At 41.9% G+C, this 21,281-nt stretch overlaps 1 protein-coding gene across 4 annotated transcripts in view; it reads right to left on the bottom strand.

Moving 5' to 3' along the window:
• Positions 1–20,468, bottom strand: part of LOC119892357 (ankyrin repeat domain-containing protein 31-like) — a 47,889-nt gene extending 27,421 nt beyond the window's left edge. For all 4 annotated transcript variants that reach the window (XR_005442540.1, XM_038704556.1, XM_038704558.1 and 1 more), the window contains exons 1-2: positions 20,191–20,468; positions 3,672–3,833 (exon numbers count right to left, since the gene is read on the bottom strand). Coding sequence is in view for 3 of the 4 variants with exons in the window: in XM_038704556.1 (XP_038560484.1) it covers positions 3,672–3,820 (149 nt within the window). In the remaining variant the exon portion in view is untranslated. The remainder of the gene's footprint in view (positions 1–3,671; positions 3,834–20,190) is intronic.
• Positions 20,469–21,281: the final 813 nt, after the last annotated feature.

The following is a 21,281-nucleotide window of genomic DNA, read 5'->3' as shown; positions in this document are numbered from 1 at the left end:
CACACACACATACATATATACATACACACACACACACCTATACATATACATACACACACACACATATACATATATACATACACACACACACACATAACATATATATATATATATATATATACACATATATATATACACATACACATATACACATATACATATATACATACATATATATTATATATATATATACACACACACACACACATATACACATACATATATACACATATACATACATACATACACACATATACATACACACATATATACATACATACATATACACACATTATATATATTGTAGTGAACAACGGTGTGGATTTGTGCATTTTACATTGAATAAATGTGGAGCTACCCTAAATTCCTTTCTCCTCCCCAGAGAAGAAGGGGAGGGGTCAAAGTTGCTTTCTCTAAGTGCTATCCCGACCATAAAACTGGCACCTTTTTGATTCCGAAGCTGATAACGCGGGGCCTGACTGTTAAACTGACAAAGGGACACGAGCCAGCCATTGGCATCTCCCTGAACAGCCTATCAAAACTGGCCCCACCACACACGTTTCCGTGGAAACTGACCTTATTCTTTGTTTTATTACCACATCAAAGGGATACTCCTTGTCTCACCTAAGTGTGACCTTGTCCAGGACAGCTGAACTTTCAATGTAAAAGGACTGCAGTCTCCAAAAGACTCAAAGCATCTAATTAAATTTAATTAAATCTTTAGTTATCTGAATATGTTTGCCTCTATTTGAGTAGTTATGTTAACTGTTGTTGCTATCTGTTGTTGATATTAGTGCTGAAAAGAAGTTACTTGTGCAATGTTTTTATTTTCAGCAAGACACTCCTTCATCTAATGTAATCCAAGCTTTCCTCATGTAATCTGAGCTCCCCCAAGTGGGCGAAATAAGTATTGCATGCCCTCGTCGGAAATGCCGTTAAATGTATAAATATCCTGACCACTAATGTGGCAATTGTTTCCTGTTACCAAATGCCTAGAACGGTACAACCGTTCAACCATTGAGGTTCGATGGTGGAAAATATTTGATTATAATACGTGCAAATAGATTTCTTTTCTTTAGACATTAAGTTTAGAAAGGCAGTCCCTTGGGAAACCTGAGACGCCCCCTGGGGAACCACGACCCAGACAACAAAAGAGCGACACGCGACTCTCTGCTCTCTTCCCTTTGCTGTTGGTTCTGCCACTCTGCTCGGCCCTCTGGATGCTTCGGCACGTGTGGCGTGCCTCGCCAGGCAACGCCCAGACTCGGCCAGCGAAACAAACAGGCCTTTGTTCGCTTGAAGCTACACACGTGAAGTGCCGCGACATCGATCTGCCCTTCAGTTTGTTTTATTTTCTTTATTTCTTTTGTTTGTTAAAGTTATCAGTCCGTTAAGTTACACTGGACAAATTCAGGAACGATCAAGTTCCATTTTAAGCCTTTTTCGTCGAAGCCAACTTCACCGAGGTCAGACCAAGCCACGTGGTCTCGCCAGCTACAATGAAGGAAACCTGCAAACAGCCGAATTGCCAGACGGAGGAGGCGTTTTCAATCGGACACGGAGAACCCTGGAGAATCCCTAGCAAAAAGCCAGGATCGGCAGCTAGCATGGGACCCGTGCAACAGGCCGAAAGCAGGCTGTCGACAAGCAGTAAGACTTAACACACGTCCTGTGATCAGATGTCCATTTTAACTCCTAAATTATAGCATTAGTTTACTTTAATTAGCTCCTATGCGGTATGAGTCAAATGCTTCCCACAATCGAACCTCCAGGCTCATTGTTCAGCAAATGTTTATGTTCCCTGTATCCAACCATCTTTTTATCACCTTAGTTAGAGAATAAATTCACTGTCATATAATCAAGAGCTGTGTGTGTTGCCTATTTATAGTTCCTGCCAAGAGAATTGACCCTTTAGATATGAGACTGACTGACTGATTTAAGATAATTGAGCGATTATTAACTAACTGATCACTAGTAATAATTGTATAATTATTCAAACTACCTAGAGGTCCGGAGACTCTAGGATTATAACAACTCCGGTGGTGCCCTTAACGAGGAAATTATGAATTTTAATTCATAATTGGGTATCAATTCTCATAAATTTATTAAAATGCATAACTAATAAATTTAGGTCTACTACTATATATATATACATACACACATATATACACACACACACACACATATACACAGATATGTGCATTGGGTTGAAATGTATGTGAAAAAAGGAAGGGGAGTAAACAATTTTGTTTAAAATGTTTATAACAGTTGCTGTAAGGCTCATTTAAGTAGTGTGGGTGTAGATTTATTTATTTTTTTTGAGGTACGATTCTGTGACATCGTGGAGTCGCTTTGCTGCCACCTGAGTCAACATCACTGCCGGTGGAGACCTTCATCTTGTTGCAACACTGACAAGGGGATGCTGTGCCATTTCAAGGGGCATTAGGAAACGGAGTCAAAAGGAGAATTCCTTTTTTATTTTTTTGATACTTTCTTTTCTGAGATCACAGTTTATTTTCTTTATTTGGTTCAAACAAAGACCTGATTCAAACAGACGTCAGAATTGAACTCAAATTGACAGACAACATTAAAAGAGCATTCTGAGTTAAGAAGCTAATAAGGCCAAATAGGACTAATAACTGTGAAGGGAACTCACGGAAGTGTTCAAAGGGAAACGGGACTATTTAATTCTGAATATAAGTGCACTTTGGTCCAAAAGAGGATACATCTAATTTTGTGTGAAGTGAAGAAGTCAAACATTCCCCAATTCTTAATAACTGAATTTTGGCTACACAGTTGTTGTATTTAATTTTCAGTTTTGTGGTGTATTTGGACTGATCTGTATCAAACAATTACTCTTGGTTCTTTAAGCAGGGAAGTGGAACATTTAAAAGTTTCCTTATAAATACATCTTTTTTTTTCCCCCTTACGTCGGTGGTCGTGTGTTTTCTGTGGGGTGGAGGTCTTATTTCTACCTTGTGGAACCTGCTACTGCCAGTCTCCTTATCGAACCTAGTGAATCGGTAAGCCTGTAAACTGAGTGAACCTGTGACCAGACGGGACCTGGCTTTAGGTATTTAGAGAACCAGATTTAACATTGTAGATATTGTACCCAGGATCAGAAGATTCTAGATTCCAGTCTTCACATTACAAGGGGAAGGTGACACATTTAGATGTTACATAGTCTTAATAATTTTTTCAATATTTAATTTCATCTTTCCTTTCTGCCACACCTTGAATATTACATGATGTTCACCTAAAGCTCACTGTTATTTTGAAATCTCCTGTGACACGATGTTACCACAATGTTATACTTATATTAATGCCATCCACATCAAGTAACATCAATATTTCCGTGTCTCATACAGAGAAGGAAATAAAAGGAGATTAAATCCAATAAAGCAATCATTGTCCACTATTCCTGTAGTGTACGTCAGCAATAACTAACTAGCCTAACTAGGTTTCCTTAACTTCTCATAATTACGAATAAAAAGATGAAGATGTCATAATTACGGGATCAGGATCTCATAATTATGACATGTTTTTTCATAATAACAAGATGTCTTTTTTTTTTCTTTGGTGAATGCAATGCGTTTCAGTAAGAGGTCAAATATTTTAGAATCAAATAAGTGATCAAGCGCAATGAAATATGGATCAAAGCTGTGACAAACCTGCATAATCCTCCATGTTGATATTGATACCAGCTTGAATGAGCGCTTGAACTCGTGCCAGATCTTCTCTCTTGCATGCTTTGTGTAGAAGAGTCTCTCCCTTTCCATTTCTCTTGTTTATGTGTTTCTTGTTGGGGACTTTCAGACATTGCGAGACATTTGCTGATGAATAAAATCAAGATTTGTTCAATAAGTGAAGAAAAAACACAACACACAACAGAGGGAAAAGTAATTTCAGTTACAGTAGTAACATGTACTTATAATCTACATATAAGGCAGAGTATTGCATATACATTCATTTCTAGGTTACAATCTCTATTTAGGAAATCATGGACCTTTTCCATATTTACATACCAGCTTATCATGTTATGAGAAAAGGTTGCTGAAATGAGTAATGTTGTCCTACCGACCACAGCGACAACACCGCAGCTAACGAAATGCAGTCCACTAACACCACAACACAGACTCAAACACAGACTCCAGAATAAACTCCACGTGTCAGGATTGCTGTGTGCTCAGGCAAAAACAGGCTTTAGGACCCAAATGCAGGACAAGTAGGCAGAACAGAACAGTCTCTTATTAAACAAAGTGAACGAAACTTACAGCAGTGTCCATAAACAACAAAGGTAATCCACTGAACAGAGGTTGTCTGCAAGGCAGCAAAACACAAACTCCATAACAAAGAATAATCCAAGTAGTGGCAGTAAAAAGGATAAATCCAAAACATGGCAGTTCCAAAAAGGCAGGCAAGAAGACACACGACGAACCAGCAAAGACAGAACAGAAATGACAAACATTTAAGCACAGGCTAATGAGTAGGGCGGGATCAAGACCAAGGTTTCAGAAAGCAGGCTTAACAAACTCTGACCTTAACCCTGAGTAGAGTGAGCCTGAGATGGGAAACTGAGTTTTCAGTTCCAGAACAGCTGATCGGAATAAGTTCAACCAACTCTGGGTATGTTGAACCCAAAGGAAGCATGTGTAAGGCTGTCTGCAGACCACAGGATTGACACTATCTTCTGACCTGCAGGGATGTTGTACAGGTTTATCTGTCCTGTATGGGAATAAACTCTTTTGGACCGATCTCTGACCATCTCCAGTGAAACTTCTGTATTGTAATTGGTGTATATTTTTGTTGATAATAAAAATGTTGGGAAAAGTTCAAGCTTTCTCATCTGGCCCAAGTCTTGAATTTTTTACACGACATTACTCCCCTCACTCAACTCACCTCAGTTAAGGTCCCATTCACCTGGTCCCTGGAGGCACAAACTGCTTTCTCCCAGCTTCAGATCTTTACTTCTACACACATCTTAGTCCATCCAGATCCCAGTAAGCAGTTCATTGGTGAAGTGGATGCTTCAGACAGCGGGGTGGGGCTATACTTTCCCAGCGTTTTGGTTCAGACCAGATTCTGCATCCGTGTGCCTTTTTCTCTTGCTGCCTTAGTCCACCTGAACGAAACTATGATGTGGGGAACAGGGAGTTGCTAGCTGTGAAGTTAGCTTTGGAAAAATGGCGACATTTCCTTGAGGGCTCTGAACAACCCTTTATAGTTTGGACTGATCATAAAAACCTGGCTTACCTTCAGTCTGCTAAGAGACTTAATTCTCGACAAGCACGGTGGACATTGTTTTATTTTTCCAGAAATGTCAAGTGGGATGCCTTGTCCTGGATTCATCAACCCATGGAGGATATTCCCAAATCTGACAGCATCCTTCAACCCAGTTGCGTTGTGGCAGCTATCTACTGGTAGATTGAGGCTGCTGCCGGAGAAGCCCAGAGGGATCAGCCAGACCCAAGTAATGGTCCAGCTAATGGTCCAGTTTGTTTGTACCCGACTCTGTTCGTTCCCAGGTCTTACAGTGGGTCCACACCTCCCGTTTCACCTGTCACCCTGATTCCAACTGTACTCTGTCTTTGCTTAAGAGGTATTTTTGGTGGCCCACCATGGAGACTGACACCCAAGCCTACGTGTCGGCATGCACAGTCTGCACCCAGAGTAAGGCGTCCCATCAACCTCCTGCAGGCCAACTGCGCCCCCTGCCTGTACCTTGACGTCCATGGTCATTGCTCTGGACTTCGTTAAAGGACTGCCCCTGTCCCAAGGTAACACCACCATCTGAACTATTGAGGACCGCTTTTCTAAGTCTGTGCACTTCATAGCCCTGTCCAAGCTTTCCTCAGCCCGTGAGTTCGCTGACCTACTGGTTCAGCATGTCTTCCGACTGCACAGCAGTCTCGGACAGAGGACCCCAATTCACATCCCAGGTTTGGAAAGAGTTTTGCCAGTCTCTTGGTGCTACTGTCAGTCTCTCGTCTGGTTTCCACCCTCAGAGGCCTCCCTCCGGTATCCACCCTGTTTCCTTCTCACGTGAGTGAACTGACTGTTCCTTCAGTCCAGCACCACCTCAGACACTGCCGGATTATGGATGTCCGCCATCGTGGCAGGGGCTTTCAGTACCTTGTTGATTAGGAGGGTTATGGACCGGAGGAGAGGCAATGGATACCTTGTTCTTTATTTTGGATGCAGACATGGTTAGGGAGTTCCATGCAGCCCATCCTGACAAGCCGGGTGGGTTGCCAGGAATTGCTTTTGGACCTGCCACTCACCTGTCTGCCTGCACTCAGCCCCAGTCTCTCAGAGGATTTCACAGCACCATCATTCCCCTTTTGTTCAATAAAACCTCTGTACCTGTTTCTAGCCGTACCTCCATGTCTCCTCCTGAATCCTAGACAGCCTAGCCTAACAGATTCAGAAGTTTTAGCTAACTATAGACCTATATCTAACCATCCCTTTCATTCAAAGATCCTTGAGAAAGCAGTTGCCAAACAGCTGTGTGACTTTCTACATAGCAATAGTTTGAGGATCTTCAGTCAGGATTTAGAGTGCATCATTGCACAGAGCCAGCACTGGTGAAAATTACTAATGACCTAATTTCAAGAGACAAAGGACTGTACTGGTTTTATTAGATCTTAGCGCTGCATTTGATACAACTGACCATCATATGCTATTACAGAGACTGGAACATTTAATTGGAATTAAAGAAACCACTCCAAGGTGGTTTAAGTCCTATTTATCAGATCAATCTCAGTTTGTACATGTTAACGATGAATCCTCCCTGCATGCCACAATTAAGTCATGGAGTTCCACAAGGATCTGTGCTCGGACAAATTCACTTTATATATGCTTCCTCTAGGCCATATTATCAGGACATTAACACTCCATAAGCTTTCATTGTTACGCAGATGATGCTCAACTATATCTAGCAATCAAGCCAGATGAAACTAATCAGTTAGCTAAACTTCAAATGTGCCTTCAGGATGTTAAAACCTGGATGACCTGTAATTTTCAAATTTTAGACTCAGATAAGTTATTGTTTATTGCACCTCCGTGATGCATTATCTAAAGTTACAGTTACTCTGGATGGTATTGCCCTGGCTCCAGCACCACTGTGAGGAATCTCGGAGGTATCTTTGATCAAGACATGTCCTTTAACTCTCACATTAAGCAAATTTCAAGGACCGCCTTTTTTCACTTACGTAATATAGCAAAAATTAAGAACATCCTGTCTAAAAACGATAAAATTTTCTCATTATGAGGCTGTTCAAACATGTCCATTAAGACTCTTGAGCTGATCCAGAATGCTATAGCACATGTTCTGACAGGAACCAGGAAAAGAGATCATATTTCTCCTGTTTTAGCTTCTCTGCATTGGCTTCCTGTAAAATCCAGAATAGAATTTCTTCTTCTCACCTACAGTCATGGCCAAAAGTGTTGGCACCCCTAAATTTTTTCCAGAAAATCAAGTATTTCTCACAGAAAAGTATTGCATTAACACGTTTTGCTATACACATGTTTATTCCCATTGTGTGTATTGGAACAAAAAAAAAAAAAAAAGGGAAAAAAAGCTAATTGGACATAATTGCACACAAAACGCCAAAAATGGGCGGGACAAAATTATTGGCACCCATTCAAAATTGTGGACAAATAAGATTGTTTCAAGCATGTGATGCTCCTTTAAACTCACCTGGGGCAAGTAACAGGTATGGGCAATATAAAAATCACACCTGAAAGCAGATAAAAAGGAGAGAAGCTGACTTAGTCTGTGCATTGTGTGTCAGTGTGTACCACACTAAGCATGGACAACAGAAAGAGGAGAAGAGAACTGTCTGAGGACTTGAGAACCAAAATTGTGGAAAAATATCAACAATCTCAAGGTTACAAGTCCATCTCCAGAGATCTAGATGTTCCTTTGTCCACAGTGCGCAGCATTATCAAGAAGTTTGCAACCCATGGCACTGTAACTAATCTCCCTGGACGTGGACGGAAGAGAAAAATTGAGGAAAGGTTGCAACGCAGGAGATTCCAGATGGTGGATAAGCAGCCACAAACAAGTTCCAAAGAAATTCAAGCTGTCCTGCAGGCTCAGGGTGCATCAGTGTCAGCACGAACTATCTGTCGACATTTGAATGAAATGAAACGCTATGGCAGGAGACCCAGGAGGACCCCACTGCTGACACAGAGACGCAAGCAAGACTACAGTTTGCAAAAATGTACTTGAGTAAGCCAAAATCCTTCTGGGAAAATGTCTTGTGGAAAGATGAGACCAAGATAGAGCTTTTTGGTAAAGCACATCATTCTACTGTTTACCGAAAACGGAATGAGGCCTACAAAGAAAAGAACACAGTACCTACAGTCAAATATGGTGGAGGTACAAAGATGTTTTGGGGTTGTTTTGCTGCCTCTGGCACTGGGTGCCTTGACTGTGTGCAAGGCATCATGAAATCTGAGGATTACCAAAGGATTTTGGGTCGCAATGTAGGGGCCAGTGTCAAAAAGATAGGTTTGCGTCCGAGATCGTGGGTCTTCCAGCAGGACAATGACCCCAAACATGCTTCAAAAAGCACACAGAAATGGATGGCAATAAAGCGCTGGAGAGTTCTGAAGTGGCCAGCAATGAGTCCAGATCTAAATCCCATTGAACAACTGTGGAGAGATCTTAAAATTGCTGTTGGAAAAAGGCGCCCTTCCAATAGGAGAGACCTGGAGCAGTTTGCAAAGGAAAATTCCGGGTGAGAGGTGTAAGAAGCTTATTGATGGTTATAGGAAGCGATTGATTTTAGTTATTTTTTCCAAAGGGTGTGCAACCAAATATTAAGTTAAGGGTGCCAATAATTTTGTCCAGCCCATTTTTGGAGTTTTGTGTGCAATTATGTCCAATTTGCTTTTTTCTCCACAATTAAGAGTGGGCTTAAGACTTTGCTCTTCGATAAAGCTTATAGTTAGGGCTGGCTCAGGTGAGTCCTGAACCATTCCTTAGTTATGCTGCTATAGGCCTAGATTGCCGGGGGACTTCTCCTCCTCTCCTATCACTTTCTGCAAGTGTTTCTGGCTCTGGAGCTGTAGAGTTGCATATGTGCTTGCGAGTCACCTGCTATCCCCCCCCCCCCCCATGTTCCTGCTGGACATCCTCTGCTACAATTGTTGTTACTAGTCCTATCGTTATTATTAGGGCCCGAGAACCACCAGGCCGACAGTCCCCCAGAGTGCAGGCTGAGCCAGCAGCCCCCAAGCCCCGTGAACCCGAGGCTGATCCCGTCCCTGGACGGGGGCCCAGCCCCCCAAGTCAACCACCCCTAAGGAAGAGGGCCAAAACCCACCCCGATAACACTGGCCATGTGCCCCAGAGAGAGCCGGTAGGGGGAAGCAGCGGGAGCCTATCAGAACCCTTTTGAATAAAGGTCAAGAGACGCTATCTGCCCCCACACAGGGTAGCCATGGCAACCGTGCCCCCCTTTGCTAATTATTCCAAACATCAAAGATCTCCTTCTTCAGTCTTGACTCTCTACCCCACCAAAGAGCCATTAACATGGACTCTTCACATGCCCTCTCCCTCTTCACACCCAGTTGTGAAACTGCTGAAAAACTCCAGACACCAGAGAAGGATGCTGCCCTGATTTCCTTTGTGTGGACAAATGAATATTGTCTCCTTATAACTTGCCTATTACCTTGTTTAATTAAATAATCTTTAAGTTACTTAGCAGGTCTCTCCACTCCATTTGAGTAGTTATATTACCATGTTGTTGTTGCTCTTTAATTTTAAGCATCGATCACTTACATTCCTTTAAATCGTGTTTTAACTAATGCTTTATCCCCAACACTTTGACACTTTCTGACACCTTCTGTGCCCATTGACACAGAAATTATATTATACCGAAATATTATCCTGTGCTAACTTAATTAATTTTCCTGCTCGAATTTAATGTTAAATAACCATTTCTTCCCTAGTGAGAGGATCAATTGTTCTCTCGTGGAACCAGTGTCCCCCAAGTGGACAAACTAAGTATTACAGGTCCCTGTTTCTTTAATGCCTCTCCCACTGTTTTAATGTATCACTCTGTATTTTATTGTGTATAATCTGACGCCATGTTCATGTAACTTGCTTATATTCTCTAAGTAAGAACAGCCAATATTATCCAGGAAATGTTAGTTAACTTTCTTCCATCCTGAAAATGTGTTTAACTGGAAACCATACTAATCGTTACAATGGTTAATTGTTGCCCTCCTTTATCAAATGCTTAAAACTAAGAATGGTATAACTGTTTGATATTTAAGGTTTGATTGTGGGAAGGTATTTGATTGAAGTACACGCAATTAGACTTTAAAATAGCCATTACAATTAAGGGGCAGCCTCTCTCAGGAGACTGGAAATAAACCCTCGGGGGAAACACAGCCCCTCTTAAAACACGCCCTAGGAAACAAAACACGGCGACACTCTCGTTCTCTAGTCTCTTAGCTCTTGCTCTTCACTCTACATGCTTACAGAGCATGTCCCGTCTCCCAGCAACGCCCTAAGGAGTCCAGCCCGGCATTGCCGCGAAGATTTTTGTTCTTTTCAAGCGACACACGTGAAGCCTCGCTCCCTTTCGTGGAAGTTATTCTTTTTTTGTTTGTTTGTAAAGTTATCAGACCGTTTTAAGTCACGTAATTTTAATTCAGAAACAACCAAGTTTCTTTTTAAGCTTAATTTCCGTCAAATCAACTAACCTCACTCCTCCCCATGACAACGAAGCCTGGAAGGCCAGCCACGTGAGTCAGTTACGCCAGCAGCATCCTAAAGGACATCAAAACCCACGAACCGAGCCAAGGTTAAACAACAAGTCTCTTCAACTAAGTTTCCAGCCGAAGCAGCCGACCTCCAGAGCAATTCCCTGGCAGAGAAAGCGACCTGTTAACTGAGAACGCACAAAACTCGCCAGCGTGGGGCCGCCGGACACCATCCGGCTGAGAAACCAACAAGCAGTAAGGCTAAAACACGCTACATTCGGTGGTCGAGTTGATGTCCATTATTATCTTTAATCCTTAGCTTTAATCCTTTAGCTAAACTTCTAACCAAATTTAACTGAGTTACTACCATAACTTGCGTTTATTGGTTCTCTTGCCTCTTTAGACTCAAATCTTTTCCACAATAGACCACTAAATTCATATTTAACTCCACTACATTCTCATTGTGTGCATCCTGTTTGTTTAGCCATTGTTTATGTCTTTGATGTATATTTAACCGCATTTATATCCACCTTTAGTTAGTTAATAAATTTCACCATAATCACAGGAACAGTGTGTGTGTATTGTTTGACTCCAGGTCACTGTAACGGAGGATTTACGCCTTCGATATGAGATTGACTGATTGATTTTATAGAAATGATTAAGCAATTATTATTTATATATAATTATATATAATGGTGTAATTATTAAACCCATAACATTACCTAGGGAGTCCGGAGACCCTGGGCGAACTGAATTTCCGGTAGTGTGCCAAAATTAGAGATATATTAATTTATGAATTAATATTTTTGAATAACTAATATTCATAATTTTTATTAACAGTGAAGTAGGTATGCTACATCTTCATGAGATTTGGTAGAATTATTACTCTTTTTCTGTGAAGATTCTGACTGACTGGTAGGGAAACTAAGCTATTTACGTGGGGTCGCTGGTTCGTTAGTGTTCCTGGCTGTTGCAACGACAGTTGTTATGGTCGTTAGGACTACCCGAGGCGACTGAAACGACCATTGTTGGCATCCTCACCTGAGGCCAATAGGTTACGTTTGTTGAGTTTCCTGGGACGTGATGAAAGGTAAGTGGTGGCGTAGACCCCCTCCTTTTTTCAACAACGGCTTCTCAACCCAGGTGTAGATGGCTTCCTCGACACCTCTTTCAAACCATCCATCGTCTCTCTAAAATGTGCACCTGGTGGTCCTCAAACGAGTGTCCTCTGTCCTTCAGATGTAAGTAAACTGCAGAGTCTTGACTTGAGGAGTTGGCCCTTCTGTGTTGAGCCATGCGTTTATGTACCAGAACTGAAGAAGTCCTTTGGATGAGGAACGAAACGTCTTCTAGTATCTTCAACCAAGTCCAGTTGCCCTTGACTTTAACCTTCTTTGGATAACTTTGACCTTGATGACTGAGAACCTTCACAGACACCTTGCTAATCATTTTGGGATGAACACCCTCAGATTGGTACGGGAGTATGAAAGGACAGCCAGTAAAATTGCAGACTACAGAAACCATCTACGATTTAACCTGAGATGCCGACAACACAAACTTATTCCCAACAGCCTACACTTAGGCTCCACAGTGAAAGGACACAGAGCCGGAATAATCCTGGAGAAAGCGCAACACCAGCTACTGAATGAGAGAGTGAGACAGATACATTTCACCATTGAAGCCCTGAACAAAGACTTGGACAACATACACCACAAACTAGAAACATATCTGCCCAGTACAGTACAGGAAAAGATCATAGATTTCATCAAGAAAGCACAGCTATCTCAACACAACAAGAGCAAAGAAAGACAGATCCGGAAATTCCAAAACCTACAGTCGAGAGCGAGCTGCACTAACAGAACTGGAGAATTGTGTTGGAGGAGAAAGGACAACAACCCCACAACGCGTGAAAAACCTGTCATATAGGGAACTCACCCAACCAGAGAAAGACGTTCTGGCCAAAGGATTAAACTTTGCCATTACACCACAGCAGCTACCTATAGTGGATCTCATCACAGCCACAGAATCGGCCATTAGGAAAAACAAATTAACAGAAATAGAAGCGGAAAAGCTCAGACTAAAGGTATCTGCAGCCCTTTCTAATGCGAAGGCTCCCCCTTCCAACCTCACCATCCAAGAAAGGAAGGCTGTGACATCACTGAGCAATTATCAAAACATCATTAAAGTTGCAAGCAGCGTTGGGCGGGCCCTCGCACTTGTAGCGTGTCCGGGTGTGAGCCGGCCGAGTTGCATACTCTCGAGCTCTACCGGTGCGGCTGTGAATTTGCTACACGGTTCCGACGCCGCATGAAGGTGTTATATGTCACTTCCTGTGTCCCCTATGTGGAGCTACATAGCACTTGCCGCTATGAATATAAAACGGTATTGGTGTGTAGATATCTGCAGGGTGGGAGAGTTATCAAGCACGTAAAGTTTGTTTCAGATGTGAGCATGTACAGTGAACAATAATGTACCCAAACAATAAAATAAATTCCTTTTATATTTCCCTGCCTTGTTGTTCATGTGTACATACAGAGGAAGAATGTGAGAACAGCACACATTTCATCGTTACTGTGTGTTAGAGCATGGGAGAACAGTGGATACTTTTAATACAGCCCACACCCCTAATACTGTGTAACTATAACAAGTAGAGAACAGAAGAAAAAGATGTTCTTTCTCTACAACTGTCTGCATAGCTTATTCATATTGTGTAATGAATGAAAATAAATAGGCCTACTAGGCTCCTCTCTACTTTGACATTTAAGATTAGCTTGTTTGATCCACCTTCATACACATGTGACATTACTGTACAACTTGAGAAAGGGGAGTTGTTTTCTGCTCCAGCCTGCCTAAAAGTAAAGCGTTTTTGGGATTAAATGGACTTTATTAGCTGCTGCAGTGCAGGATGAACTCAGAACAGACCCATTTCTCACCTTATTATTCTAAATCATGCAACGAAGAAGAAGAAATGCATAATAAATCCTGGGACAAAATCTGTAGTCAAATACTGTACAGCATGTAGTCTGATGAACAAGACTTGTGTTATAGCTGACTTGGGCAGTGAAATGTTTAATTTTTTTAATTCATGTGGTCATAGTTGTCCACAACTCAAATCAGAATATAAGAAGAAATGTTTTATACCACCTCAAGAAGGCTTCCTATCAGAAAGGTAGGAAGGAATTTCAAATGTACAACTGCAGTACTTAAATCTACGTAAAGTAATTTCCCTGACATTTTTGTGTTACTTTACTTTTAATAGACGCATGTAACAGGTTTTATACATCCTGTGAGTATAATCAATCAATCTTATTTTCATACTGTATATCCGATATGTAATTTGATAAATTGTGTTGTATGTCGTGCTCGCATCTCAGAGAAGACTCTGACTGCAACATGCGTCTTTGTAAAGAGAAACGGACAGAAAAAGTCTCTAACTCTGCCTGTCAGCTCGCTCTGCTCCGTTAAAACTGAATTTACCATACAGAATTGAATACGAGTGCACTCCAGATTTAGCTGCAGCCAGCTGACCGTGTGCTTCTCCCTATACCGCAGTTCTGTGTCCATGCATGCAGCAAACTGAAAGCACTGTCTGTCGGAGCGTCTACTTGAAAAGAGAAGGAATACATTGCTGGTAGTATTGTCTTCAGAGTTGTTAAACACCTCAGTGCACTGAAGGAAGCCATCTGACTGTGTGAGGGGCAAGATTGTTGATGTCTGCAGGAAGAGTAGGAGCTCTCCTGTCTGACTGGTCCACCAATAGCAGAGAAGATGACCCCTTGAGTTATCAAGCACGTAAAGTTTGGTTCAGATGTGAGCATGTACACTGAAGTTACAACAACTTCCTGTGTCATGGCGAAGACTTGATCTCTGACGCCACGCCACGGACACACCCATTGACGAAAACTCGCAAATAGCACAACTTTTCATCTTCAATGCCTTTAGAAGGCACAGCAGAAATTTGAGGTCGGTCGGACTAAATCCCTAGGAGGAGTTCGTTAAAGTACAAAGTGTGTAAATCATCCAAAATTTGACGTAAAATTCAAAATGGCCAACTTCCTGTTGGTTTTAGGGCATCGCTCCAAGAGGCTTTTTTGTGCGTCTGGACAAGATACACGTACCACAGAAAATTTTGTGCACGTAGGTGAAACGTGCGGCGGGGGCTGCTTCGTTAAAAGTCACTTCCTGTTGCCAGCAGGTGGCGCTATGACTGTGGGTGAATGTCGGCATGTACATGTGTTCAGGGCTGGACTCTCATCCTACATGTACACTTTGGTCCAGATGTGAGCATGTACACTGAAGTTACGACAACTTCCTTTGTCATGGCGAAGAGTTGATTTTTGACGCCACGCCACGGACACGCCCATTGATGTCAGTTGGGCCTACTTTGCAGAAAAAAAATAATAAAATAAAATCCGAGCAAATTCAATAGGGACCTCGCACGGTCGTGCTCGGGCCCTAATAATCCAAGCAAATTCAATAGGGACCTCACACAGTCGTGCTCGGGCCCTAATTATGTGTTTTCTGCTCAGCGTATTTTTAGAAAAACATTGAACAAAATCCCCTATTCCCAAAATCCATGTTTAAATCTCTTATATGATATGCTTTGTACTATGTCACCACTATGGCAGTATCTCGCCCATCAATGACAAAAACATTGTGTTGTAGGTATTCTTGATGATATTTAGGGCCCGAGCACGACCGTGCGAGGTCCCTATTGAATTTGCTTGGATTATATATATATATATATATATATATATATATATATTTTTTTTTATTTTTTTCTGCAAAGTAGGCCCAAATGACATGGCCTAAACATACTCGAAAACTCACCAAAATTTGCAAACATGTCAGAACCGGTGAAAAATTTGTATTCTACAAGTTTCGCACATGGGCGTGGCAAAATGACTCGCTAGCGCCACCTAGAAAATTGGAAAAGATTAGCCTCTCGTTCACGTTCAACCTACATGTACGAAATTTTCTGGGGACATGTATCGTATCAAGACGCACAAAAAGCCTCAAGAACCCATAGCCTAAAGTCAACAGGAAGTCGGCCATTTTGAATTTTATGGCCATTTTTGGATGATTTACACACTTCGTACTTTAATGAACTCCTCCTAGGGATTTAGTCGGATCGACGTCAAATTTCTGCTGTGCCTTCTAAAGGCATTGACGATGAAAAGTTGTGCTATTTGCGAGTTTTCGTCAATGGGCGTGTCCGTGGCGTCGATGATTCGCTATGAAACAGGAAGTTGTCGTAACTTCAGTGTATATGCTCACATCTGGACCAAAGTGTACATGTAGGATGAGAGTCCAGCCCTGAACACATGTACATGCCGACATTTACCCACAGTCATAGCGCCACCTGCTGGCAACAGGAAGTGACTTTTAACAAAGCAGCCCCCGCCGCACGTTTCACCTACGTGCACGAATTTTCTGTGGTACGTGTATCTTGTCCAGACGCACAAAAAAGCCTCTTGGAGCGATGCCCTAAAACCAACAGGAAGTTGGCCATTTTGAATTTTACGTCAAATTTTGGATGATTTACACACTTCGTACTTTAATGAACTCCTCCTAGGGATTTAGTCCGACCGACCTCAAATTTCTGCTGTGCCTTCTAAAGGCATTGAAGATGAAAAGTTGTGCTATTTGCGAGTTTTCGTCAATGGGTGTGTCCGTGGCGTGGCGTCAGAGATCAAGTCTTCGCCATGACACAGGAAGTTGTTGTAACTTCAGTGTACATGCTAACATCTGAACCAAACTTTACGTGCTTGATAACTCTCCCACCCCGCTATGGAGGACCGATCCTGACACAGTCAGAAATAAATACAGAAATAAATAAATGCTCAATAAATAAATAAGCATCCAATTAAATACACAAAAAATAAAGTAAATAAATAAATGTTGGTATTAATTAAATTATACAAGGAGACATAAATGTATATATTTTAATTAGTGCCTTTACTTATTCACCTTTGTTATAATTACCTTATTTATTTATTCTCCCTTATAATCTTCAACTTTATTTATTACTAACTTTTTTAAATGTATTTATTTATGTGTGTGTTTTAATATTTTTGTCTGTTTTATTCTTCCTTTGTATTTTTCTACCTTATTTATTTTCACCCATGGTATTTATTTCTGCCTGTCCTTTTTAAATTTCTGTATGCATTTCTGCCTCATTATGCAAATGAGGAGGGGCTGTGTCTCAAGGGGTCATCTTCTCTGCTATTGGTGGACCAGTCAGACAGGAGAGCTCTAGGCCTACTCTGCCTGCAGACATCAACGATCTTGCCCCTCACACAGTCAGATGGCTTCCTTCAGTGCGCTGAGGTGTTTAACAACTCTGAAGACACTACCAGCCATGTCTTCCTTCTCTTTTCACGTAGACGCTCCGACAAACAGTGCTTTCAGTTTGCTGCATGCATGGACACAGAACTGCGGTACAGCACACAGTAACGATGAAATGTGTGCTGTTCTCACATTCTTCCTCTGTATGTACACATAAACAACAAGGCAGGGAAATATAAAAGGAATTTATTTTATTGTTTGGGTACATTATTGTTCACTGTACATGCTCACATCTGAAACAAACTTTACGTGCTTGATAACTCTCCCACCCCGCAGACATCTACACACCAATACCGATTTATATTCTTAGCGGCAAGTGCTATGTAGCTCCACATAGGAGACACAGGAAGTGACATATAGCACCTTCATGCGGCGTCGGAACCGCGTAGCAAATTCACAGCCGAGCTCCAGAATGTGCAACTCGGCCGGCTCAGACGCGGACGCGCTACAAGTGCGAGGGCCCGCCCAACGCTGCTTGCAGCTTTAATGAAGTTTGTCATTTAGAAAAAAAATTTCCAATTTTGATTACTCATTCTGCACTCAATTTAGCATCCAATGAAAATAATATGAAGCTGGTACAGCATAGTGTTTCTGGGACCAGCCCCACTGATTACTGTACAAAAACAACTTTCTTCACTGATTCTGGTGAAACTGGATCATATTTGATGGAAAAAATATTTCTCTAGTTTTCCCTCTGATGTCCTCCTGCGGCTCTGCCTCAACTCTGTGATTCACAGAGTTTCGTGATGGACAGATAGCTTTACTTGTTGTTGAAGTTAGTTAACAAGCTAACTAGCTGCTGTTATTAGCTCAGTTAGCTGTGCAACCACTGGTCAAATTAGCTTACTCTGCCTGTACTGGGAGATCGGAGCACCGGGGGAGCGTAACGTTATAAAGGTGTTAAAGTTACAAGGGGTGCGGTGCCTGATTGGGAACGAAACCTCGCTCAGCAGCCTCCCAGTGAACACAGCATGAACATGACCGAACACAGCCCCAGCTACCAACAGGGAATCCAGTAACTTACTGAGATGATTTACACAGAGCTTCTGTAAAAGCTTTACATTTTGCTAAACTCTTAACTGTAGCCTATCTGCCTGTATCTGTGTCTGTTACTTTGGTTGGTTAGCCGTGCTGCTAGCGGTCCTATTAGCTTACTCAGCCCTGGGTTGCCAAGAGCAAAACCCGCCAAGAAAACCATCTTCGTACTGTATTCCCAGTGGTCAGACTGGCCTCTGTCGGTCTCAGAGGCTGTCCTGGTCCAGCTGCCGTGTTCACTCACTGGGAGCTGAACCAGTCTGCATGATGGGGTGGGGGCGTAAACACACATTCGGCACTACTGGATAGACTGGCATAGACTGTATATAAAAAAAAAACATATGGACTCAAATTCATGGAAACCTATGAGTAATCCTCGTCTTTTTTTTCCTGTATTGTAACAGAATACAGTTCCATTTTTTTTGTATCCTGATTACATAACGCCGTTACATGTAATCCGTTACTCCCCAACCCTGGATTTAAATATACAAGTGATGGAATATGCCTGCTACCTTGTAATTATCAAGTAGATACCATGGCGACCTGTCAATCAAGGTAGAGTGACTCCTATCTACTGCACTCTAAATTTAACCACCGACATTGAAAAAACTTTGAAGGATTGGGCTGTTAATTTTTTCCTGTTCTTGTTTTATGCTAGCCAAAAAAAGCATCCTGGTTAAAATTACAGTTAACGTGAATTACAGATGCACCTTGCAAACCAAGCTGGATAGCTCCATGGTAACACTTTCTCCTGAATGGGCTTCCGTTAATCCTGCCATAAATGCATTCTCTTCAGTTCACTGCACATGGTATGGGTATTCCAGCAAAGCTATAGCATTACTAAAAGCACTGACATAGCTGTGTCTGAAATTAACTTAACATAAACTGTGCCACATTCACCAGAACTAAGAGGCATTCTATCACTTAACACATACATAAATCTTTTTCTTATATACGTTTATACAATCCTGAGAATGGTGACTTTTATCATGCTTCACCATGCTGAAAACTGATACTGTTCAGCTTGAGTACCCATAAGGTGGCCCCACCTTAAAGTATACTCTTTATCAGCTATTTTCCCTTAAATGGGACCAAAATTTACAAAATGATTATATATGATTATACCGATTAGAAAAGGATTTCATAAAAAGGAGTTCATAAACGCATTAGGAAAGTGTTTACAGAGGTGTTTAGGCCCATTTATACTCCTGCGTAGGGTCTATGTGCATAGCTATGCCGCATTTATACTTGTGCGTAGGTGTGTCCATCATTCTGCAATTATACCCCCAAACACTAGTCGGCAGTAGCGCCACAGCGTCCACTGTGTTGACTTTTGCTGGGCGAGCAGGCTAACTTCCAAGTTTAGCCCTCCGCTAACGGAAGTAAAATTGTATACGTGCGGCTGGTAGAGCTGTTTCAAATGTTATCGACCAAGTGGATCACATTCTGATAGTGAAACGAGTCATTTTGCTCGGGTTGTGACGGTCAAATATATTGATCCACTGTGTTACAGCCGCTGTTTTGGCCGATAGTAAAAGTTACTTCAAAGCACGGGCACTTCCTGCGGCTCGGAGGCATTGCGAGGCTACCTAGCTGACCAATCACAGCGCTTACGGTCCGCGTCGCCTCGACGTGTAGTTACATTTTTGAGGAGGTGCACGTCAGGCTACGGCGTTGGTGACGGTGTAGGGTAGAGGGCTACGCAGAGGCTACGTCGTCGATTCGACGCATAAGTATTGCACTTTTACTGAAAGTGTTGTTTAACTGATGTCGGTTAAAAAGTGTTTAACTGAGGTGGGAAGCTTATTTTGGCATTATTTCTGATGGAACGGGACTTGTTTTTGCAGTGGAGTCGCCCCCTGCTGGCTGTTAGAAAGAATTTCCAGCATATTGTGTGACGCTGTCTCAGACGCTGTCTGAAATGTTATGGAGCCAAAAAGAGGTTTAATTTGATCCGCCTCTGAGGCAGGAAAATTGGTAGTAACAGAGCAGCTAGAGAAACATGTCTGTGTGAAAAACCACAGCTGCATGCTGGTGTTATCGCATTTATTGCGGGATCTCTGTAACAAAAGATTCTAACTTAATTACCTGATTGACTTGGTGAATTAGTACAGCCAGCTGCAGACTGGATGTAGCTGGATATCCCTGGCTCAGGTGGTTTGAGTCGATTTATCTTCATTTCCTTTTTCTGCTCTTTGTTACCAATTTGTGAATCTAAATCACTTATCTCCATGTTTTGGTCTGCTCCTCTGCTTTGACGGGCATCAAAATCATATAACAAGCTTAAAGAATCATCATCTGAAGTTGATAAATCTCTATTCTTCTCATGCTCCTGGTTATACCGACCAGTCATCTCCAGAAGGTCTCTGGAAGAAAAATACACAAACAGAGGTGATAGACAGATAATGACACTTTAAAGGTACTTTCAGATTCTTTGCTGGCTATTCTGCCAAAATAAAAAAACTGTTTCCGTTATGTTCATTTATTTGTAGCGGCCCACCACAATATCAACGCTGACCGCCACAGATTGATTTTCGATTTTTTTTACTAGGCGTATTTAAAATCGTATTTGTTTGTAGAGCGCCGTAGCGCATTTGCGCAGCACATCCTCTCGCTCGTCCCTCTCTTTCTCACTCTCCCTCATGAACACAGCTGCACAAATCTGTCCAACACAACACTGTCAATGTCAGACACTCAGCTTTAAGAAGTTATTAGCAAGCATGTAAGGAGCCTAGTTAATAAAGGAAGTTAAGCTAATGTTACAAAACACCTGGGTCGACTGCACCCATCTTCATCATTCCCACAGTCCGACACTGGGTCCCAAGCCCCAACAACAAGTCCTTATGGCACAGACTCACTTAACACAATGGCAACTGACCTGAGATAGAAGATCATGACTATGCCGGACCCCCAACTACAACAATCATGATTGCTAAGGCTAACTGACAAAAGTACCCACTGAAGGTCTGCTAGAAAATGTCAATGTTGCACTACATAGTATCTCTACTAAAACCATAACCAAGATGAGCAATAGGCTTATATCCGCCACAGTAACAGTGATTCTAGAAATGCCTGGCTACAAGACGAACACCATAAGACTATTATCCCTATGAAGGAGAAGGCTAGAGGCCAAAATCAAGGCAACACAGAGAAAAGTTAGTCAGCTCTCAGAATTACAG

The sequence above is a fragment of the Micropterus salmoides genome, unplaced genomic scaffold (assembly GCF_014851395.1).
Source record: "Micropterus salmoides isolate LMB-PRFRI ecotype aquatic unplaced genomic scaffold, ASM1485139v1 Ms_hic_scaffold_7, whole genome shotgun sequence".
Taxonomy (NCBI): Eukaryota; Metazoa; Chordata; class Actinopteri; order Centrarchiformes; family Centrarchidae; genus Micropterus; species Micropterus salmoides.
Note: the sequence above shows the minus strand (reverse complement) of the source record. Positions and strands in the feature narration are given on the sequence as shown.